The sequence below is a fragment of the Pelodiscus sinensis genome, chromosome 4 (genome assembly GCF_052426305.1).
Source record: "Pelodiscus sinensis isolate ZL-2025 chromosome 4, ASM5242630v1, whole genome shotgun sequence".
Classification (NCBI taxonomy): Eukaryota; Metazoa; Chordata; order Testudines; family Trionychidae; genus Pelodiscus; species Pelodiscus sinensis.
In genome coordinates, this window is record NC_143055.1 from 99,096,892 (window position 1) to 99,114,427 (window position 17,536).

General features: G+C 38.7%; 1 protein-coding gene across 14 annotated transcripts in view; it reads right to left on the bottom strand.

Annotated features, from left to right (window-relative positions):
- The window catches only part of BLTP1 (bridge-like lipid transfer protein family member 1), a 222,200-nt gene that overhangs the window by 56,192 nt on the left and 148,472 nt on the right, over positions 1-17,536 (bottom strand). For all 14 annotated transcript variants that reach the window (XM_075929830.2, XM_075929833.2, XM_075929841.2 and 11 more), the window contains 8 exons: positions 15,445-15,651; positions 15,040-15,278; positions 12,621-12,865; positions 11,276-11,381; positions 4,882-4,979; positions 4,380-4,565; positions 2,222-2,390; positions 1,289-1,500 (listed from right to left, as the gene is read on the bottom strand). In XM_075929830.2, coding sequence (XP_075785945.2) covers positions 1,289-1,500; positions 2,222-2,390; positions 4,380-4,565; positions 4,882-4,979; positions 11,276-11,381; positions 12,621-12,865; positions 15,040-15,278; positions 15,445-15,651 — 1,462 coding nt within the window. The remainder of the gene's footprint in view (positions 1-1,288; positions 1,501-2,221; positions 2,391-4,379; positions 4,566-4,881; positions 4,980-11,275; positions 11,382-12,620; positions 12,866-15,039; positions 15,279-15,444; positions 15,652-17,536) is intronic.

Genomic DNA, 17,536 nt, shown 5'->3' on the forward strand with positions numbered 1-17,536 from the left:
TAGTTACACTGTATCCTATCATAGGGGTGTCAATCTCTTCTAAAGGAAAGGGCCAGATTTCATGGTTATTTGTGGTCTCTGGACTGGAATATAAATTAAGGGCTTCATATTTATCTTACTTCACACCAGATCTCCCCTCTGCCTTGCTGGTCACCTTCCACTATTTCTATTTCTCTTTTCTCTGTCTTCCCTTGCCTCTCTCTGGGCACGTCTACGCAATAGGGCTAAAGCCAAAACAAGCTGCGCAACTTGAGCTACGTCAATTGCATAGCTTAAGTTGAAATAGTTTATTTCAGCTTTTGGTGCTGTCAACACAGCAGGAAGTGCAAGAAAGCGCACTCTTCCTTCGACTTCCCCTACTCCTTGTAAAATGAGGGTTATAGAAGTTGCAATAAGAAGTCCTCCATCTCGACATTATTTTGACATTAAATTGTTGAAATAAGTGCTTGTAGTGTAGACATAGACTATGTTATTTCAGAATAATGTCAGTTATTCCAAGATAACGCTGCTACGTAGATATAGCCCCTCTATCCTTTCCTTAGCACTTTTCTTTTCTCTGCTGCAACTCCCACCCCTTGAAATCTTCTCACACCTTCTTTCTTATTCCATCTGCTATTAACATGAACAGCGACGGAGTAGTTAACAGGGAGTCCCAGTTAACAGTGAGTCCTGTTTAGCAGAGGTTCAACCTGTAGCATCTATTTATTTGTCTTCAGTTATAAAAGCATATAAAAAGAGGAGTTCAACTGGAACTGCTGGCTTGAATGTTCAAAAAGCCTGTCTAACTTCATACACCTCCAAGAATTCTGGAAGTGTTGCACACACAGCCTCTGAAAACTCAGGCCCATTAAGTTGCCTCAAGCTAGGCATGGCAAAAGTGAACTACTCACAATCAGTAGTCGTTTTTGAAAATTAAAGCTATTATCATTAACTATAACTATAATATGGTGCTGGGCAAACATTAACATTTTATAAATTCTAAATTGGTGCAATGATAGAAAAACACTTTATGCTAAAATCATAAATTATATACAAATTGCTGCTTCAACAAAAATCTTTTACACTTCTTCTCACTCTAGATCAGGATTTCCCAACTTACGGGTCAGGACCCAAATATGGGTCACCATTACATTTCAAAAGGGTCGCTCAGTGTCTCCCCAGATGGCTCTGCCCCAACTCTTCCCCCCATTTTTGAATTGCCTTGGGTCACCAAGTCTTCCTGAATTGTCAAAATGGGTCCCCATCTGGAAAAGGTTGGGAACCGCTGCTCTAGATTTTTTTCAAATACCTGTGGTGCATTCGTGATGGGTAGACAAATTCCCAAATCGTTAACAGTTAGCTGAAGAAAAAGTGTCCCAAAAGCCTGAGCAGATGTCTGCTGGATTCCAGGTAACATATCTACCACTTCTTTTGTAGCCATGTGAATATCCTTATGTAAAGCCAATCTCTGTTCATTCCAGTTGTCATAAGCAGCTTTGTAATTAAGCCAAAATAGCACAGCTGTATGAAGAGAAGTTTCCAACAAAATTAAAACAAAATGATACAAAGTAACGTTCATTTTAACACAACTAAGGTTAGATGTTTCTGTTTTTGTCTTGTCACCATGTATTAAAAAGCAATGTGCTTTTGTTGCAAAAACAAAATGATATAAGATACGGCCTCTACCCCTTAACATTTATAATATAACTTGACATATCCCAAAATCAGAGTTGTTGACTCGAGTCCGACTTAAGTCGCCTAGGTGACTCGACTCGAGACTCGATTCAGGTTCATTGTTTGTGACTTGAGACTTGACTCGAAAGTGACTTTAGGGACTTGAGACTCAACTTGAAACTTGAACTGTAGTGACCTGAGACTCGACTTGGACTTAATAATGACAACTTGAAGACAACACTGCCCAAAATGCTGATACCGCTCAATGCTGCTACTGTTTACATTTATATAAACCTTTTTGTTTATACCAACTAAAAAGCCATCTTTCCAATTGGTTAATTTTTTGTCAATATTAGTACACAATTAACTTTCTCATCAACTTTTGAGAAATAACGTAAATATACTTACTAGTCTAGTTTATTTCAGGTTACAGGTAAATTCAGACTTACAAATATCAAGCATTTCTTTTTGAAAAAAGCTTACAGAACTGGTTCAGCTTAAAAAAAAATGTGTAGTGATTCTCTACTTTCTAGCAAAATAGAAATAGAAACACAAGACCCAACAGTACCTCTGTCAAAGGCCACAGGCTGAGCAAAGACAATTGGCCGGTTCAAAGTAATAAGCACAGCCTCTCTATCTGATGAACCACCAATCTCCTCTCTGAGAGCATTTCTTAATCCAATTCTTGTCTTAAAATAAGCAACTTGATGGAAGTCAGAACCTGCTTCTTCATAAACCTTAAAACATTTGAAAGATACAATAAAATCACACATTAAGCTACAAATTAACAGACAAAGATAAATGTAACACTTTGGCATAACGTAAGAAAAGCAAGGATATCCCGTTTTGTTTTACTTTTCTGTTTGCAATATGCTCTTAAAATAGAAAACAGTTTTCTTCTAATTATGACTAAAGTTGGCAAATATTGGTTGTTTTCCTGTTTCTCTTATATAACATAACCTAACATATCTCTCTATATTCACTTAATGTATTAGAATCCTCTGAGGAAAACAACCATATGAATATGAAGTTGGTTGAATTTATGTGCTCTAACACTTCAGAGAATCAGAAATAGTGTACTTCCCATGTTTTCAGGAAACAGTAGTGGATTTAACAATCTAGGAAATGCAATTACCAATTTAAGACAAATAAAGTACATCATGATTTACGTTTCATAAATTAGGATCTAATCTCATCATTACATTTACTTGTACTAGAAATAAAAAAAAAATCTGATTTCAATGTTATGGATAGATTCATGTCATGTAGGGGAGCTAGGGAGCCAACATTATAACTTCTAGCCCAGTTAGTCAGTCCACTGACCCAAAATGTGGGAGACCTTGGTTTGAAGCGACTCCGGAGCAGGGATGCGAATGTAGTTTTCCACACTGGTTTGTACCCTAACTAATGGGCTAAATAAGTTATAAATGTATAAATGGGGATCCTTCTCTACTTACTCCAGTTTTTATGAATCTAGTTCTTACAACACTCCAGTAACAAAACATTAAGGCAACGTCTACACTGGCAGCTTCTTGCGCAAAAACTCTTTTGTGGAAGAATTCTTGTGCAAAATCTCTTCCACAAGAGAGCGTCTACACTGCCATGTGCTTTTGTGCAAGAGATGTGCTTTTGCGCAAGAGATGTGCTTTTGCGCAAGAGCATCCATGGCAGTGTAGATGCTCTCTTGTGCAAGAAAGCTCTGGTGGCCATTTTCAGGGCTCGCCAAAACATTGAATCTACTCGCCCGCGGCGAGTAGATTTCAGCCAGGTGCCCCGTTTGTTTCTGGCACTCACATGCGCAATATGGGTCTTGCGTATGCACAGTGCGGGGCTGGCGAGCAGCTTTCACCGCCATTCGTCAAGCCTTGGCCATTTTAACCAGAGGGGCTTCTTGCACAAGAAATTCATGTTGCCTGTCTGCACTGCCCTCTTCCGGAAGAGCTCTTGCGCAAGAGGGCTTATTCCTCATGGGAAGAGGAATAACTCCTCCACAAGAAGCCCTGTTTTACAACGCTATGCTGTAAATTTACTTCTGGAAGAACGCTTGTGCAGCGTAGACAGCCAGCAAGTTTTTGCGGAAAAATGGCTGTTCTTCCGCAAGAAGCTGACACTGTAGATGTAGCCCGTAGGTTGAATAACATGTTTGGGTTGTCCAAAACGGACTTTTCAGTTTTGGCTCAACCAATTTTAGTTCAACCTGAACTGTTTTCTTTCCCAATTTTTCACAACAGCCAACAAACAAATAAAACCATGCCACTCATTTGCCCAGCAGTAGCACTTAGTTACAGAAGTGTGAAATATATTATAAAATATATTGGATATTCCCTCTGATTGGCCATGAATTACAGTTCACAGTGAACATTTAACTCTTTTCCCCCTGGAAGCCATCTTTAAATGAGGACATTGAAATTCAAGTCTAAGCCAGACAATCAATATGAATTACTACATAACAGTACATACAGAAGATATTTAGGTGGCAATATATATTTATTGATTCTGAACTGTCAATGCATTCTAAACCAATTGTGTCAAATATTTTCCAACAAGAGGTCTAAAGAAAACAAGCGAGCTCATACCCTAGTTGAGATTAGCGGGCTTTGTTATGGGTTTATTTGTTTTTTGTTTCATTTTTGTTTTTTAAAGAACCGAAGGTATTTGTCTCCCCAAGAATGTAGAATTTTCACTACCAGGCTTTCCTAACAAATACAGAGTTGTTATCAACTAACCTGATGTTTAACAATTTGTCCCAATGCCAGATTCAGATCCACTTGGCATTTACCAAACAGTTTAAGGTAGCTGCTACTTCCAGGCATTGCTTTGGTTTGTATTCGGTTTGAGAGCTCAAGTTCTATCAATCCAGTTTCAAATCTCACAGCCCTCATTGATGGAGTTGTGGCTGTCACTTGAATTCCCTAGCAAACAATGAAACAAAAGTTATTTAGGATTTACTTCAAAGTCATCGGTGAAAAAAATTCTTAAAACATGAAACAGAAAAGGAAGGGCAGGAAATTCTTAAATGTGAAATGGGATTTTTCCATAATGCCATGATTAACAGAGATTTCTACTCTTGTCTACCATTAGCTTGGTTGTTATTTGACACTTCATGTGTGGTCATCTCAAGGAAATTCTTCATTTATTTAGTTTCTGTGTATGTCCATGCTAACTGTAACAGTTATAAAAAATTAACTATTGGCAACAGTTTGAAAGGTTTCTTGGTCATAAAGTTACCTTAAATTGTAGGCTCAAAGAATAGAGGAGAATTTTAGGTTTCTCTCCATCAGCTGTGCCATCATGTTCATTCCAAAGAGGAATTGGCTGCTCACCTCCTGCGCATGTTAAAAAGTGTTTTAACAAAGAACATTTTTCATACAATATAGAAATAAAATTTCTTTAAATGTGACATTGAATTTCACCAAACTTTAGAAAATAGTTCTCCAGCAAAGAACTATAATAAGCATAAATATGAAAAAGAAGAAGAAGAGCTACTAAGGATATAGTTTCAGCTCATGGGGATAACACTGCTTATTGACCCACCCCTGAAGATTAACATTTTTTTTTTCCTATTCCCATCAAGCAGTGCTGGATTTATGCACAATCTAACTAAGATACAGTTTAGGGTCTCAGATTATGAAGGGCCTCTAAACACAAAAAAATTACTAGTTTTTAGTTGCACCCTTCCTATGTACCGGTATATATGTAAATATAAAACTTTATTATTCCTATCTTCATTGTCTTTTTGGCTAGAATAATACACATTAAACTTCACATAGTTTAGGGTCTCAGCATGTCTTAATCTGGCTCTGCCATCAAGACAAGAGGGGAGCCTTAAATGGACTGAGATTCCTCCTACTCTCCAAATGACACTCTCAGAACAACTTGCACTTGCAGAGAAAGAGTATCATTTGCTTCACAAAGAGTTGCTCTTTACCCACAGCACCTGAATTTAGCTAAGAACAAGGACCAGTCACTTGACCAAATGTATTAAGAGATATGCAAACAAGTGCATTACAAACAAATAATGACTTTAAAGTGAGTATGAAGGAGTCCTCTGCAAAACCTTTTGGTGTCCCCTTTGGAACATGTTTTAAACTTTTCTTTGGCCTGTCTCACCTACACTTCTAGCCATAAATAAATGAAACAATCCTTTTGGATAAGGACACCACTGTATCTTCTGTAGAGTTTACCAATATTCTACCACAGTTGACAAGAAGAAATTAAAGAACAACTCCCTAAGATTCCTGTACCATTTCAATAACTACTTTTAGCTTACACTATTTTTTGCAATGGTGATGTAGTTTTTACTGTAGTAGCCAGGTATTTTAAAAAAAAGTCACTGATTGCTAGTAGATTTTCCACTCGACTGTCACCTCCTTTCTAAGTGGAACTCTACTCCATCTCCGAGATAGAGGACTTCACACTTGTCAGCCGTGAATCACATCCTGTTGAACAAAGCTCACTTCACTTTTTTTTCTATCCTTCTGTAAATTTTTTATGCTTCTAAATTTTGGTGTCATTTGGTAACTTGATCATGGTTGAATTTATGCTTTCCTCTAGATCAGGCCCAGGCAAAATGCAGCCCAAAGGCTAGATTCGGCATGCTAAGCTGCTGTGTCTAGCCCATGGACACATTCGGGGCCTCAGGTAGGCTCCCTGACTGTCCTGCCCCTGCACACTGCTCAGAAAAGCTGGTTGTGGGGCCCTGTTTGTCTGTGAACAGATACAAGTCTGCGGGCAGGGGGGAGAGGGTTCGCACACTGCACAATCTGTGCCAAGTACCCCTCTCCCCATCCCCTCAAGCTCTCAGCTATTCACAGACATGACCCTGCAGCAGCAGCTGCTGAGTGGCCTGCCAGGGCATGCAAGGTAGAGAGCTTGCCTGATAAACCTGCTGCATTGCTGGTCCAGAGTCACCCAGTTAAATGTCTCCAGGCTAGAGCTCGCCTCCGGCACTCCAGCCCGTCGCTCCCCCAGCTGTCTGGCCCCCCCACTCCTGCACCCTATCCCACATAATCCAAACACATCACTCCCACTCCTGCACCAAAACTCCCTCCCAGACCCTGCACCCCAATCCCCAGACCCAGGTAACAACCCACTCACCCTGCCTAGGTCAGCACCCAAACTCCTGCACTCCCTCCCTGCATCCCAGTCCCCTGCCCCGGGTCACAACCTCCTCCTTCATCCAAACTCCTCCCAGATCCCACGCTCCCCTCCTGAACACACCAATCCCTTATCCCAAGCTCCCTTCTGCACCCAACCTCTACCCCAAACCCCATACCTCTTCCATTAATACCACGGAAGTGTAGGGTTCTTGACTACTTTCCAAATTCTTGGAGTAGTCCCCATAAAAATTATTGCTCACCCTTGCTCTAGACAATCAATGAAAATGTTTAAGAATAAAGGAACTAAAATTGATATTTGCAGTGCTTCAGCCAATGCTGCTCTCAACTAGGAGATATGACTTCTCTGTATTCTCTGCTCATCAACCAGCTTCTTCTCCATGTTATTTTAATTTAATCTAATTAGTATTTATCTATTTTTTTAAGTTTATAATGTGTTACTAAAATGAATGCTTTAAAATATTAAGGAGACACCACGGCCAGTGCATTCATTTATTTCATTTATTGTAACATTCAAGTAATTTACTTAAGTTACTCTGAATGCAACCTCTTTGATGGAAAAGTCCCTCTTTTTGTAATGTTTCCTAGCCCTGATTAGGGCCTTGTCATCTACAGCAATGCAAACAATGATTATAATAATCATGTTTTTCATAGAATCATAGAATACTAGGACTGGAAGGGACCTCGAGAGGTCATCGAGTCCAGTCCTCTGCCCTTATGGCAGGACCCAGTGCTTTCTAGACCATCCCTGATAGACATTTATCTAACATACTCTTAAATATCTCCACAGATGGAGATTCCACACCCTCCCTGGGCAATTTATTCCAGTGTTTTGACTACCCTGACAGTTAGGAACTTTTTCCTAATGTCCAACCTAAACCTCCCTTGCTGCAGTTTAAGCCCATTGCTTCTTCTTCTATCCCCAGAGGCCAGGATGAACAAGTTTTCTCCCTCCTCCTCATGACACCCTTTTAGATATCTGAAAACTGCTATCATATCCCCCCTCAATCTTCTCTTTTCTAAACTAAACAAACCCAATTCCTTCACCCTTCCCTCATAAGTCATGTTCTCTAGACGGTTAATCATTCTTGTTGCTCTTCTCTGGACCTTCTCCAATTTCTCTACATCTTTCTTGAAATGAGGTGCCCAGAACTGGACACAATACTCCAACTGAGGCCTAGCCAGAGCAGAGTAGAGCGGAAGAATGACTTCTCGTGTCATGCTCACAACACACCTGTTAATGCATCCCAGAATCATGTTTGCTTTCTTTGCAACAGCATCACACTGCTGACTCATATTCAGCTTGTGGTCCACTATGACCCCTAGATCCCTTTCTGCCGTACTTCCTAGACAGTCGTTTCCCATTCTGTATGTATGAAACTGATTCTTCCTTCCTAAGTGGAGCACTTTACATTTGTCTTTATTAAACTTCATCCTATTTACCTCAGACCATTTCTCCAATTTGTCCAGGTCATTTTGAATTATGACCCTATCCTCCAGATTAGTAGCAACCCCTCCCAGCTTGGTATCATCTGCAAACTTAATAAGCGTACTTTCTATGCCAATATCTAAATTGTTGATGAAGATATTGAAGAGAGCCAGTCCCAAAACAGACCCCTGCGGAACCCCACTTGTTATGCCTTTCCAGCAGGATTGTGAACCATTAATAACTACTCTCTGAGTACAGTTTTCCAGCCAGTTATGCACCCACCTTATAGTAGCCCCATCTAAGTTGTATTTACCTAGTTTATTGATAAGAATATCATGTGAAACCGTATCAAACGCATTACTAAAGTCTAGGTATACCACATCCACTGCTTCTCCCTTATCCACAAGACTCATTATCCTATTAAAGAAAGCTATCAGATTGGTTTGACATGATTTGTTCTTTACAAATCCATGCTGGCTGTTCCCTATCACCTTGCCACTTTCCAAGAGTTTACAGAGGATTTCCTTAATTACTTGCTCCATTATCTTCCCTGGCACAGAAGTTAAACTTACTGGTCTGTAGTTTCCCTGAGTTGTTCTTTTTTCCCTTTTTATAGATGGGCATTATATTTGCCCTTTTCCAGTCCTCTGGAATCTCTCCTGTCTCCCGTGATTTTCCAAAGATGATAGCTAGAGGCCCAGATACCTCCTCTATCAGCTCCTTGAGTATTCTAGGACGCATTTCATCAGGCCCTGGTGACTTGCAGGCATCTAACTTTTCTAGGTGATTTTTAACTTGTTCTTTTTTTATTTTACCTTCTAAAACTACCCCCTTCCCACTAGCATTCACTATGTTAGGCGTTCCTACAGACTTCTCGGTGAAGACCGAAACAAAGAAGTCATTGAGCATCTCTGCCATTTCCAAGTTTCCTGTTACTGTTTCTCCCTCCTCACTGAACAGTGGGCCTACCCTCACCTTGGTCTTCCTCTTGCTTCTAATGTATTTATAAAAAGTCTTCTTGTTTCCCTTTATTCCCGTAGCTAGTTTGAGCTCATTCTGTGCCTTTGCCTTTCTAATCTTGCCCCTGCATTCCTGTGCTGTTTGCCTATATTCATCCTTTGTAATTTGTCCTACTTTCCATCTTTTATATGACTCCTTTTTTATTTTTAGATCATGCAAGATCTTGTAGTTAAGCCAATGTGGTCTTTTGCCATATTTTCTATCTTTCCGACACATCGGAATAGCTTGCTTTTGGGCCCTTAATGTCCCTTTGAAAAACTGCCAACTCAGTTGTTTTTTCCCTCAGTCTCAATTCCCATGGGACCTTACCTATCAGTTCTCTGAGCTTACCAAAATCCGCCTTCCTGAAATCCATTGTCTGTATTTTTCTGTTCTCCCTTCTAATCTTCCTTAGAATTGTGAACTCTGTGATTTCATGATCACTTTCACCCAAGCTGCCTTCCACTTTCAAATTCTCAACCAGTTCCTCCCTATTTGTTAGGATCAAATCTAGAACAGCTTCCCCCCGGTAACTTTTTAAAAGACTGGATTGATTATTATGAATGTTTTTATTTATTTTCAGAGGGTCTGAGATCTCTTGCACTACATCTTTGAGCTCTCTTGAGGTATTCTGCTTTTTCTAATAACATATGTGCTTGCTGCACACTAAACTCTATATTTTCCTTAAAGTTTTCTAAAATAAAAAAAAAACAACCAAACCCTACAAAATTAAAGAAGTATGTTGAAAACAGCTATTTGTAAATTTCAGCTAGTTTGAACTCTTCACTTACCTATTCTTTGTAAAATTAATTTCACAAGCATACAACCCCTCTGCAAACCTGCTTATGGACCTTCTATTTCTTTTAGCCTCTTGATGTTTTTACTTTGGCTTTTTACCTTGCTTCTAGATTCTTTAAGAGATAACTTGTTTCATTTCTTTAATTCTCCTTCCCTTTCTTTTCTCATGCAGTTCTATTTTTCTTTTTTCATCAATTCTTAATTTAGTCATGTTTTAAAGAAAATCTTGTGTGTCACTTTAATTTATACTCTTGTTTTTGGACTTGTTTTTATACAGATCACTTGTTTGCTCATTTTCCAATTATTAATTTAGTTATATCAGTTTAAGCAAATGTCTTCTGAAAATGTTATGGTCTAATAGGATGTATTTTCCCATAACTTTTCTCTTCAGGAAATATTAATCTGATTCATATATAGTAATTCTCTTAGGTTTCTTCATTGTTGGTTTATGTCAGATCAATTCTCGTTATTCCTTTCAACCTTTGGAAAAATAAGCTTTCCTTCACTAAATGTAAACATTCCTGTGATAAACTATTCTATTGAAATATGGTTACATTCACCCATTCATATTTGCTTTTCATTTACCATGCAGTAGTTCTCAGCTGGTATACTGGAATAGCTCAAAAAAGCCAATGGAGCAATGCCAGCTTAGGTTCTGTTTTAGAACACTTTTATTTGTTACCCAATAAGTATAATTGAATAAAAACTAAGTTTTATGTAATAAGAACAAATGGGGTGCTGAAATCAATTCGTCTGCACACTCTACCATAAATAACAATGCCAAATTTTACCATTTTACACTGATCAAGTCCAGACAGCTTTGCAAATAAGCTCCACTCTCTCTTTATAGTGAATGCCATTTTTCTTTTGCAAACTTTCACAAAGCTGCAAGCTGATCTGACTGGACAGAAAGCAATGTTGGAGACCGAGGCGAATATCATTCAGTGGATTGTTTGGTAGAATTACTTTTGGAATTAATAGCTATCACCTTTGCACAGAGTTCTTATGTGACACAGATGCACCAATCAAGTCAAGGAAAATGTTAACAATATCACCAACAATGTTTTCCAAAGCAACAATTCTACTTAATCAAATTTCTTTAAACCTTGTGTTGCTGGCAATTGTTACAAATTCTGTGCTGCAGTGGAACATGCAGTGGTGGCATTCTTGGTGATATAAGAACCTGATGCATGGAACAGGCAGAGGCTGCAGATATGTTAGGTAGCACCAAAAGTCTTAAACGCTGTTTTTAATGAAATCTTCAGGTAGTTCATCTTACCTGACACCTTCTGTATGACTTCATTGACTTCCTTCATGAACACTTTTTGTACAAACACTAAATGATTTAGAAGGTCAGTTGTGAGATTATGTTCAAAGGAGCCAACCTGCCAGAAAATATTTTTATAATAAAAAAATAAATTATAGGTGCGATGGGTATGATAAATGTAACACTATTTTAAATACTAACTGTATTAGTATACAGCACAATGGTACATTGTTAAAAATGACTGATGTCACTGTTAAAAAACTGAAAGCAAATGGTCTGGTAGCACTTTATAGACTAACAAAACATCTAGATGGTATCGTGAGCTTTCGTGGGCACAGCCCACTTCTTCAGATGACTGGAAGAACTGAAGATGACCGGTCATCTGAAGACGTGCGCTGTGCCCACGAAAGCTCATGATACCATATACATGTTTTGTTAGTCTATAAAGTGCTACCAGACAATTTGCTTGCTGTTTTTTTTCTGTAACAGACTAACTCAGCTCCCTCTGAAGCTCCTGATGTCATTGTTGTTAGTTAACTTTTTTTTTTAATTGTAGCCACTGTATGTGGAACATTTTTCTCTAATATTGTTTTAAGTAAGTATGGCCCAATAAATGAGAGGGAAAGTGCATTCCATTTACTACTATCATGAAAGCATAGGCAGAATACCAGTATTGAATTATCAACAACAAAAATTCAGGTTTTTTTGACGCCCAAATGGTAAAGATAATTTTATCAGGTTTCCAGTTATTTTAACTACGGCATAGACAAGTCAAATGAATTATTTAGTGTCATATAGTAAATCTTTAACAGAACTGGGAGCAGAAGCCATGGGTCCAGACTCCTAAAGTCCTTTTTTCTAAATGCTATAGATGAAAAACACCATTGATGTGTGCAATACCTGATAAACTTAGTTATTAACTCTGAATAACTCTTAAAATGTATAATATTTCTACATTGTGAATTTTCTAAGAATTATCTTGCTTTGTATTCTTTAACTTTATTAAAACAAGTATGCAATACATTTAAATTTAAATACTTCCAAATATTAGTCAAATTTTAAAAAAGGAAAATAGAAACACAATACAGTTACTAATTAGAATCCCTTTTACACATTTAGAGTAAATTCAGATCAAGGCTCAATCTCTCCGCTGGCAAGCTATGTCTTGAAGCAGAAAGGAGTGAAGTAAAAAAAAGTGCAGAAACAGGCTAGATTTCATTGAGGAGCATACAAATCATCAGAAATCTCAAATTTGAGGGCAAATATCAACCAAGGAGTTCTACAGAGCACACCAAACACACACATACAAAATGCTGTTTGAAATTTAAATTAAGACATTTTTATCTTCAATGCCTACCTCAGCCACGCAACGTAAATAGTTTCCTTGTAGGTAGTAGCCCTGTTTAGTAGGTAACTCATCTATACTCCATATTTGATCTGAGTAGGTGTCATGTTCCTCCATTATATATTTGCCTGACATAGTGACAGGAGGAAGGTTAAGGCTTGCTGAAGGAGGAATGGTAGACATATCAGTAGCAGAAACTTTTGACGTGAACCGCAATCGGTGATTCGGAAGTTCAAATGTAAACCTTGTTTGAGCACCTGTAAAGAAAGAAAAAAGTGTGTATAGTGTGTGAATGGGCCCAGAAAGAACAACTATTTCAAATTTGAAAAAGGTAAGGACATCTGTGGACCAAAATGAAAGCTCAAACTGGAGTGAAAGTTGACAACACAGTGTAAGGACTATAAAAAATAATTCTGAACTTCTTGGGTTTCTAGCCTAAATAGATTTAAAAACCCCAACCATTTGAAATTATGTAACTGCATAGTCAAACAATCCAACTCTGTATCTATACTGACAACCTGTACAAATAAACTGAAGACAACCTCATCTAATCATAATAGTTTCAGGGATCACAAAAACTCTATATATCACCATTCCTCAGTATTTGTTTTAAACTCTTGGTGCTGTGGAGTCCAAATGGCAGTACCTTATACTTGTAGTTATTTGGCTCCACTGTGAATCTCAAGTAATTCCAATGGACTAAGTGTATGGCTGTGTGTCTTTGCTCAGGGTCCTGGGCCGCAGCCCATAAAGCCCCTGTGTTCTGAGCCAGGTGGTGGTGGGGAGGCAGCTCTATATGTTGCTGTTCCTTCCCCCTGGTTGGAGCTGCATGACCACAAGTGCCAGAAAGCTCTGCCCCCGCAGCTGCAATTGGCTGGGAATTACAATGGGAGCTGCGGGAAGAGGGAGTGGTGCCTGTGGGTGAGCACAGAGCAGCACCTGTTTCCCCCACCAAACAAGAGCTGCCCCAGGTATGCGCCCCTTGCACAATCCCCTACCCTAGCCCCAAACCCCGTCCACCACCCTAGTTCCTTCCTAGACCCCATACACCAATCCTGAGCCCCTCCTGCATACTAACTCCTGCCCAGTCCCCGCACCTCCACCCCAATCTCCTTCCCTGCGCTTACTCCTTCACTCCCAACCCCTTAGCCCCAGCCTGGAGCCCCCTCTGGCATCCCAAACACCTCATCCCCAGCCCCACCCCCACCCCAGAACCTGAACCCACATTGTAGTGTACTCATCCCCACCAACCATGAGCCCCCTCCCAACTCTGAATACATCAGCTACACCCCAGACCACAGAGCGTCCATGTGCAGAATGAATTTTGTTGTGTGCACCAACATGGAGGTGCTGTATCACACCATGGTGGTGCACATAATAAAATTAATTCCACACATGGACATAAACTATTAGAGGGAGCACTGTTTGGGATGCCGCCACTTTTTGCCTAAGAATTAGGCATCAACACAATTTGCTCTGGAAAAGAGATTGAATTTGTGGGCAAACCTGAGTCACTCCTATAAGACTAGGTGGTTCCTAGGCTTTGGGTGGTTCTAGGTTTCAAGCCATGATAGATAAAACAGACCATCAAAGGAGCTGTTATGACTGGGGATAGTGATGCTCAGGATATAACTACAGGGAAAAGACAGGTGCATTTATGTTCTTTCTGGTTTCACTGCTGCTGGGACAGGTTGCCCAAGAGATTATTCTGTTATGGAATTAACAAAGTTGCAACCACTTGGTCAAAAATTCCAGATCTTTGTATCTGTCCTCATTGGTCTTGTGCAATTATTCATTCTAACAAAATTTACTAGAAATAGCTCCCTATTTCAATACACCAAATAATCATATCTGTAGGATTGATTTTTACGATATTCGTGTTCTTTATTAATATAAATTCTCTGTTCATAAAAATTCATAGTAACAAGGACAAACAAAGAGCAAATGATTAAAAAAGTACTGTTACCAAAACTGAGGAGGAGTACGTAATGCCACATTTGATCTTTTCCAGTGCAATCAATGTTAAGAAGTGACCATGATCTGTTCACAGTTTTACGGAATAGTATTACCTCTACAGGCACCTACTTCCAATTATCCCTAGGGATGCTCAGCCACTACCCAGCCCCAGGCCCTGCCTTGATCCACCTAAGGCCCCACCTCTTCCTGCCCTCACTCCATCTCTTTGTGCCCAGTTCCACCCCATTTAATCCTTCCTCCCAGTGCCTTTTATACTCCACGGAACAGAGCACCCATGTGGGTGGAAGGCACTGGAAAGGAAGGGGAGGAATTGATCAGAGGGACTGCCAATGGACAGGAGTGCGGAAAGGAGGAAGGTGAGGTTGTCTACAGGTGGTGCTAGGCACCTGCTATTTTTTTTTTTCTGTGAATGCTCCAGCCCCGAAGAAACCACAGAGTCAGCGCCTATGGTTACCTGTCATTCCATGACTTCTCATTCTTCCCATCTTGTATTCTGCTTTTAGAGATGGCAAGAGTGCTGCTCCAATAGCTATACCATCTATCATGGCACTGAATTTAAGAACTATGGGCTTCTTCTCTAAGCCTTCTGGCAGCTGTGGAAATTCATTGGTTTCAACTGGCGTCTGATTAACACTTGTTGGGGTCTTTTCTGAGGGCAATGGAGTTGCAACATCTTCTTTTGTAGGCTGTGGGCTATTTAGAAGAAGAGATACCAGAAACAACTATTAGATATTCCCAATGTATTTATTACACAGTATTGGCCTGATTCTCCCATGTTTACTCAAGGAGCAGCATTAGCCTCTAAGAGGATAGAAAGTAAGATGGGTCCATGCAGGATGGCAAATAAAGCAAAACTTACGCTGTTGATGGTTGCCTGATGAGATCTGAAATCTGTTTGGAAAGCTGGTGAGAACTGCGTACCATCATGCTGTGTAGAGTGGCAGGGTGTTGAGGAATATTGATGCTGATAGCTCCTACTTTCAACACTGCAGCATTATTTGTTTTCAATCCTCTCTGGGCACTATAAAGAGCCTGTGATTTGGCAATACTGCATTTCACTACAGTTCTAACAAACAACAAAATATTATTTATTTGCAGCCCTTTTTCAAAATATTTTTTTAAATATACACATTTATATAGCTTTTCAACAACAAATTAGCTGAATTATCAAGCACTAAGATGAATACACTTGTATTATTAATTTATAAACGATCTACATGCCTCAGTTTCTATTTATGCACACAAATGCAATACATGCTTTATAAACAACAATTATCCAGTGTATGCAGTATTTAACAAATTATAACACATGCATAGCAAAATGTCTGTTCAATTATTATAAGAAATAAGGTAATTTGTGATTACACACACTAGACTGCAAACACACACTACATACACAACGAACACAACCGTGACACTGTATCACCTATTTCATCCTAATTTTTTTTCAAGAATTTTAAACAATCCCTTGTTAGTGGCAGTTACTCAGACTTTATTTTAACAGTTATTAGACTACTGGACAGAGTTCTGTCTCAGTTTGTAGTTAATAGATGGAAAACAATTTGCTTTCTTGGTGTATCATTGTCATGATTAAGTGACCCTAATTTCATAAAAGTAAATTTCAAATTCTGCTGTTTGTAATTCTAAGTGTTTTTCTTCTTCAATTTTAATAACCATGATATAAATAACAAATAATAACTATTTCTCATATTAGTGATCAATTACTTGAGTTTTACTCAGACAAGATTTCAAGTACTACCGCATATACGATTCTGGTTTAACAAATATGACAGAAATAGAACTCGGAAGAGGCAATATATTAGCAACATAGTTTGCCAATTAGTATAGAATGTAATTTTTAACTTTCAGCTCAGTTATTTTGAGTTATTCTCAGGGTAATAGCTATAACACTATTAATATTTTAAAGATAAAGAGGAAAATGTGATATAATTTTTGGGAAACCTGATATCATAGTATTCATGTAGATTATCTTCACAGGGGTAATGTTCAAGAAATTTAAAGTTATTTCCAAGTGTAATTCTTCAATACTATGCCAGAGACCTAACTTGTTCAAAGAATCCAGGAGGTGGTAGTACAAAAAAGGCAGCGTTTTCTCTGCTTATAACATGAGAAGACTGTATCACTAGTTCAAATGGCCTTCCAAACATCTATTCTGACTCTAGGTTACCAGATTCAGAATACGCATTACTAGGAGTTGAAAGAAGTTCTTGTTCAGGATTTCATGGCTAGAAGACAGGCAGCAGCTTTAAGGGTCCCCAGATAGTCATGGATTATAATTCAAGGATAGAGAGGGCTATTCAATTTTATAATAAAGTGCTTTCACAGAAATGTGGAAGACATGCTTCCCAAGAGGAAAAGTCCTAATTTGCCCCTTCATGTTTTTAGAATAGTATTAGACAAATATGCTTTCCTTCAAAATTGGATATGCATGTTTTCTTTTAGCTTTTAAAAAACACTAAAAAAACCAACAGAGTGGCATTCTTTGTATTGGCCATGTGTTTATATTAGCGCTTCCTTCTATCTCACTCCAAACAGAAATTAACAGGGTGCAGAATTATGTTCTATACCTATGTCTTTCCCTCAACTACAACAATCTAGCACCGAAAGGCAACTAACTGTGAGTCAGCCCAGAATATATTCCTTCCATTAAAGGTTCAAATAGTTGACTCAACTAGCTGTTCAATCATAATCAGTGAAACTCTCAGCATGAAGGAACATTTAATCAGTTTCCCCAATCTGTGCCAAGAAGTCCACATAATCATCCACTACACAATTTGTTGGAAAAAGAAGTGTCAGACAGTAAAATCTTCACTGTTAGATTCTGTGATTAAAAAAAAAAAATCCCATTTAAAATCAACATTTGAATGCACACCCTTGTCCTGGTACTAGAACATGAACAGTATTTCTAATACAATTTAAGGAAAAGCATT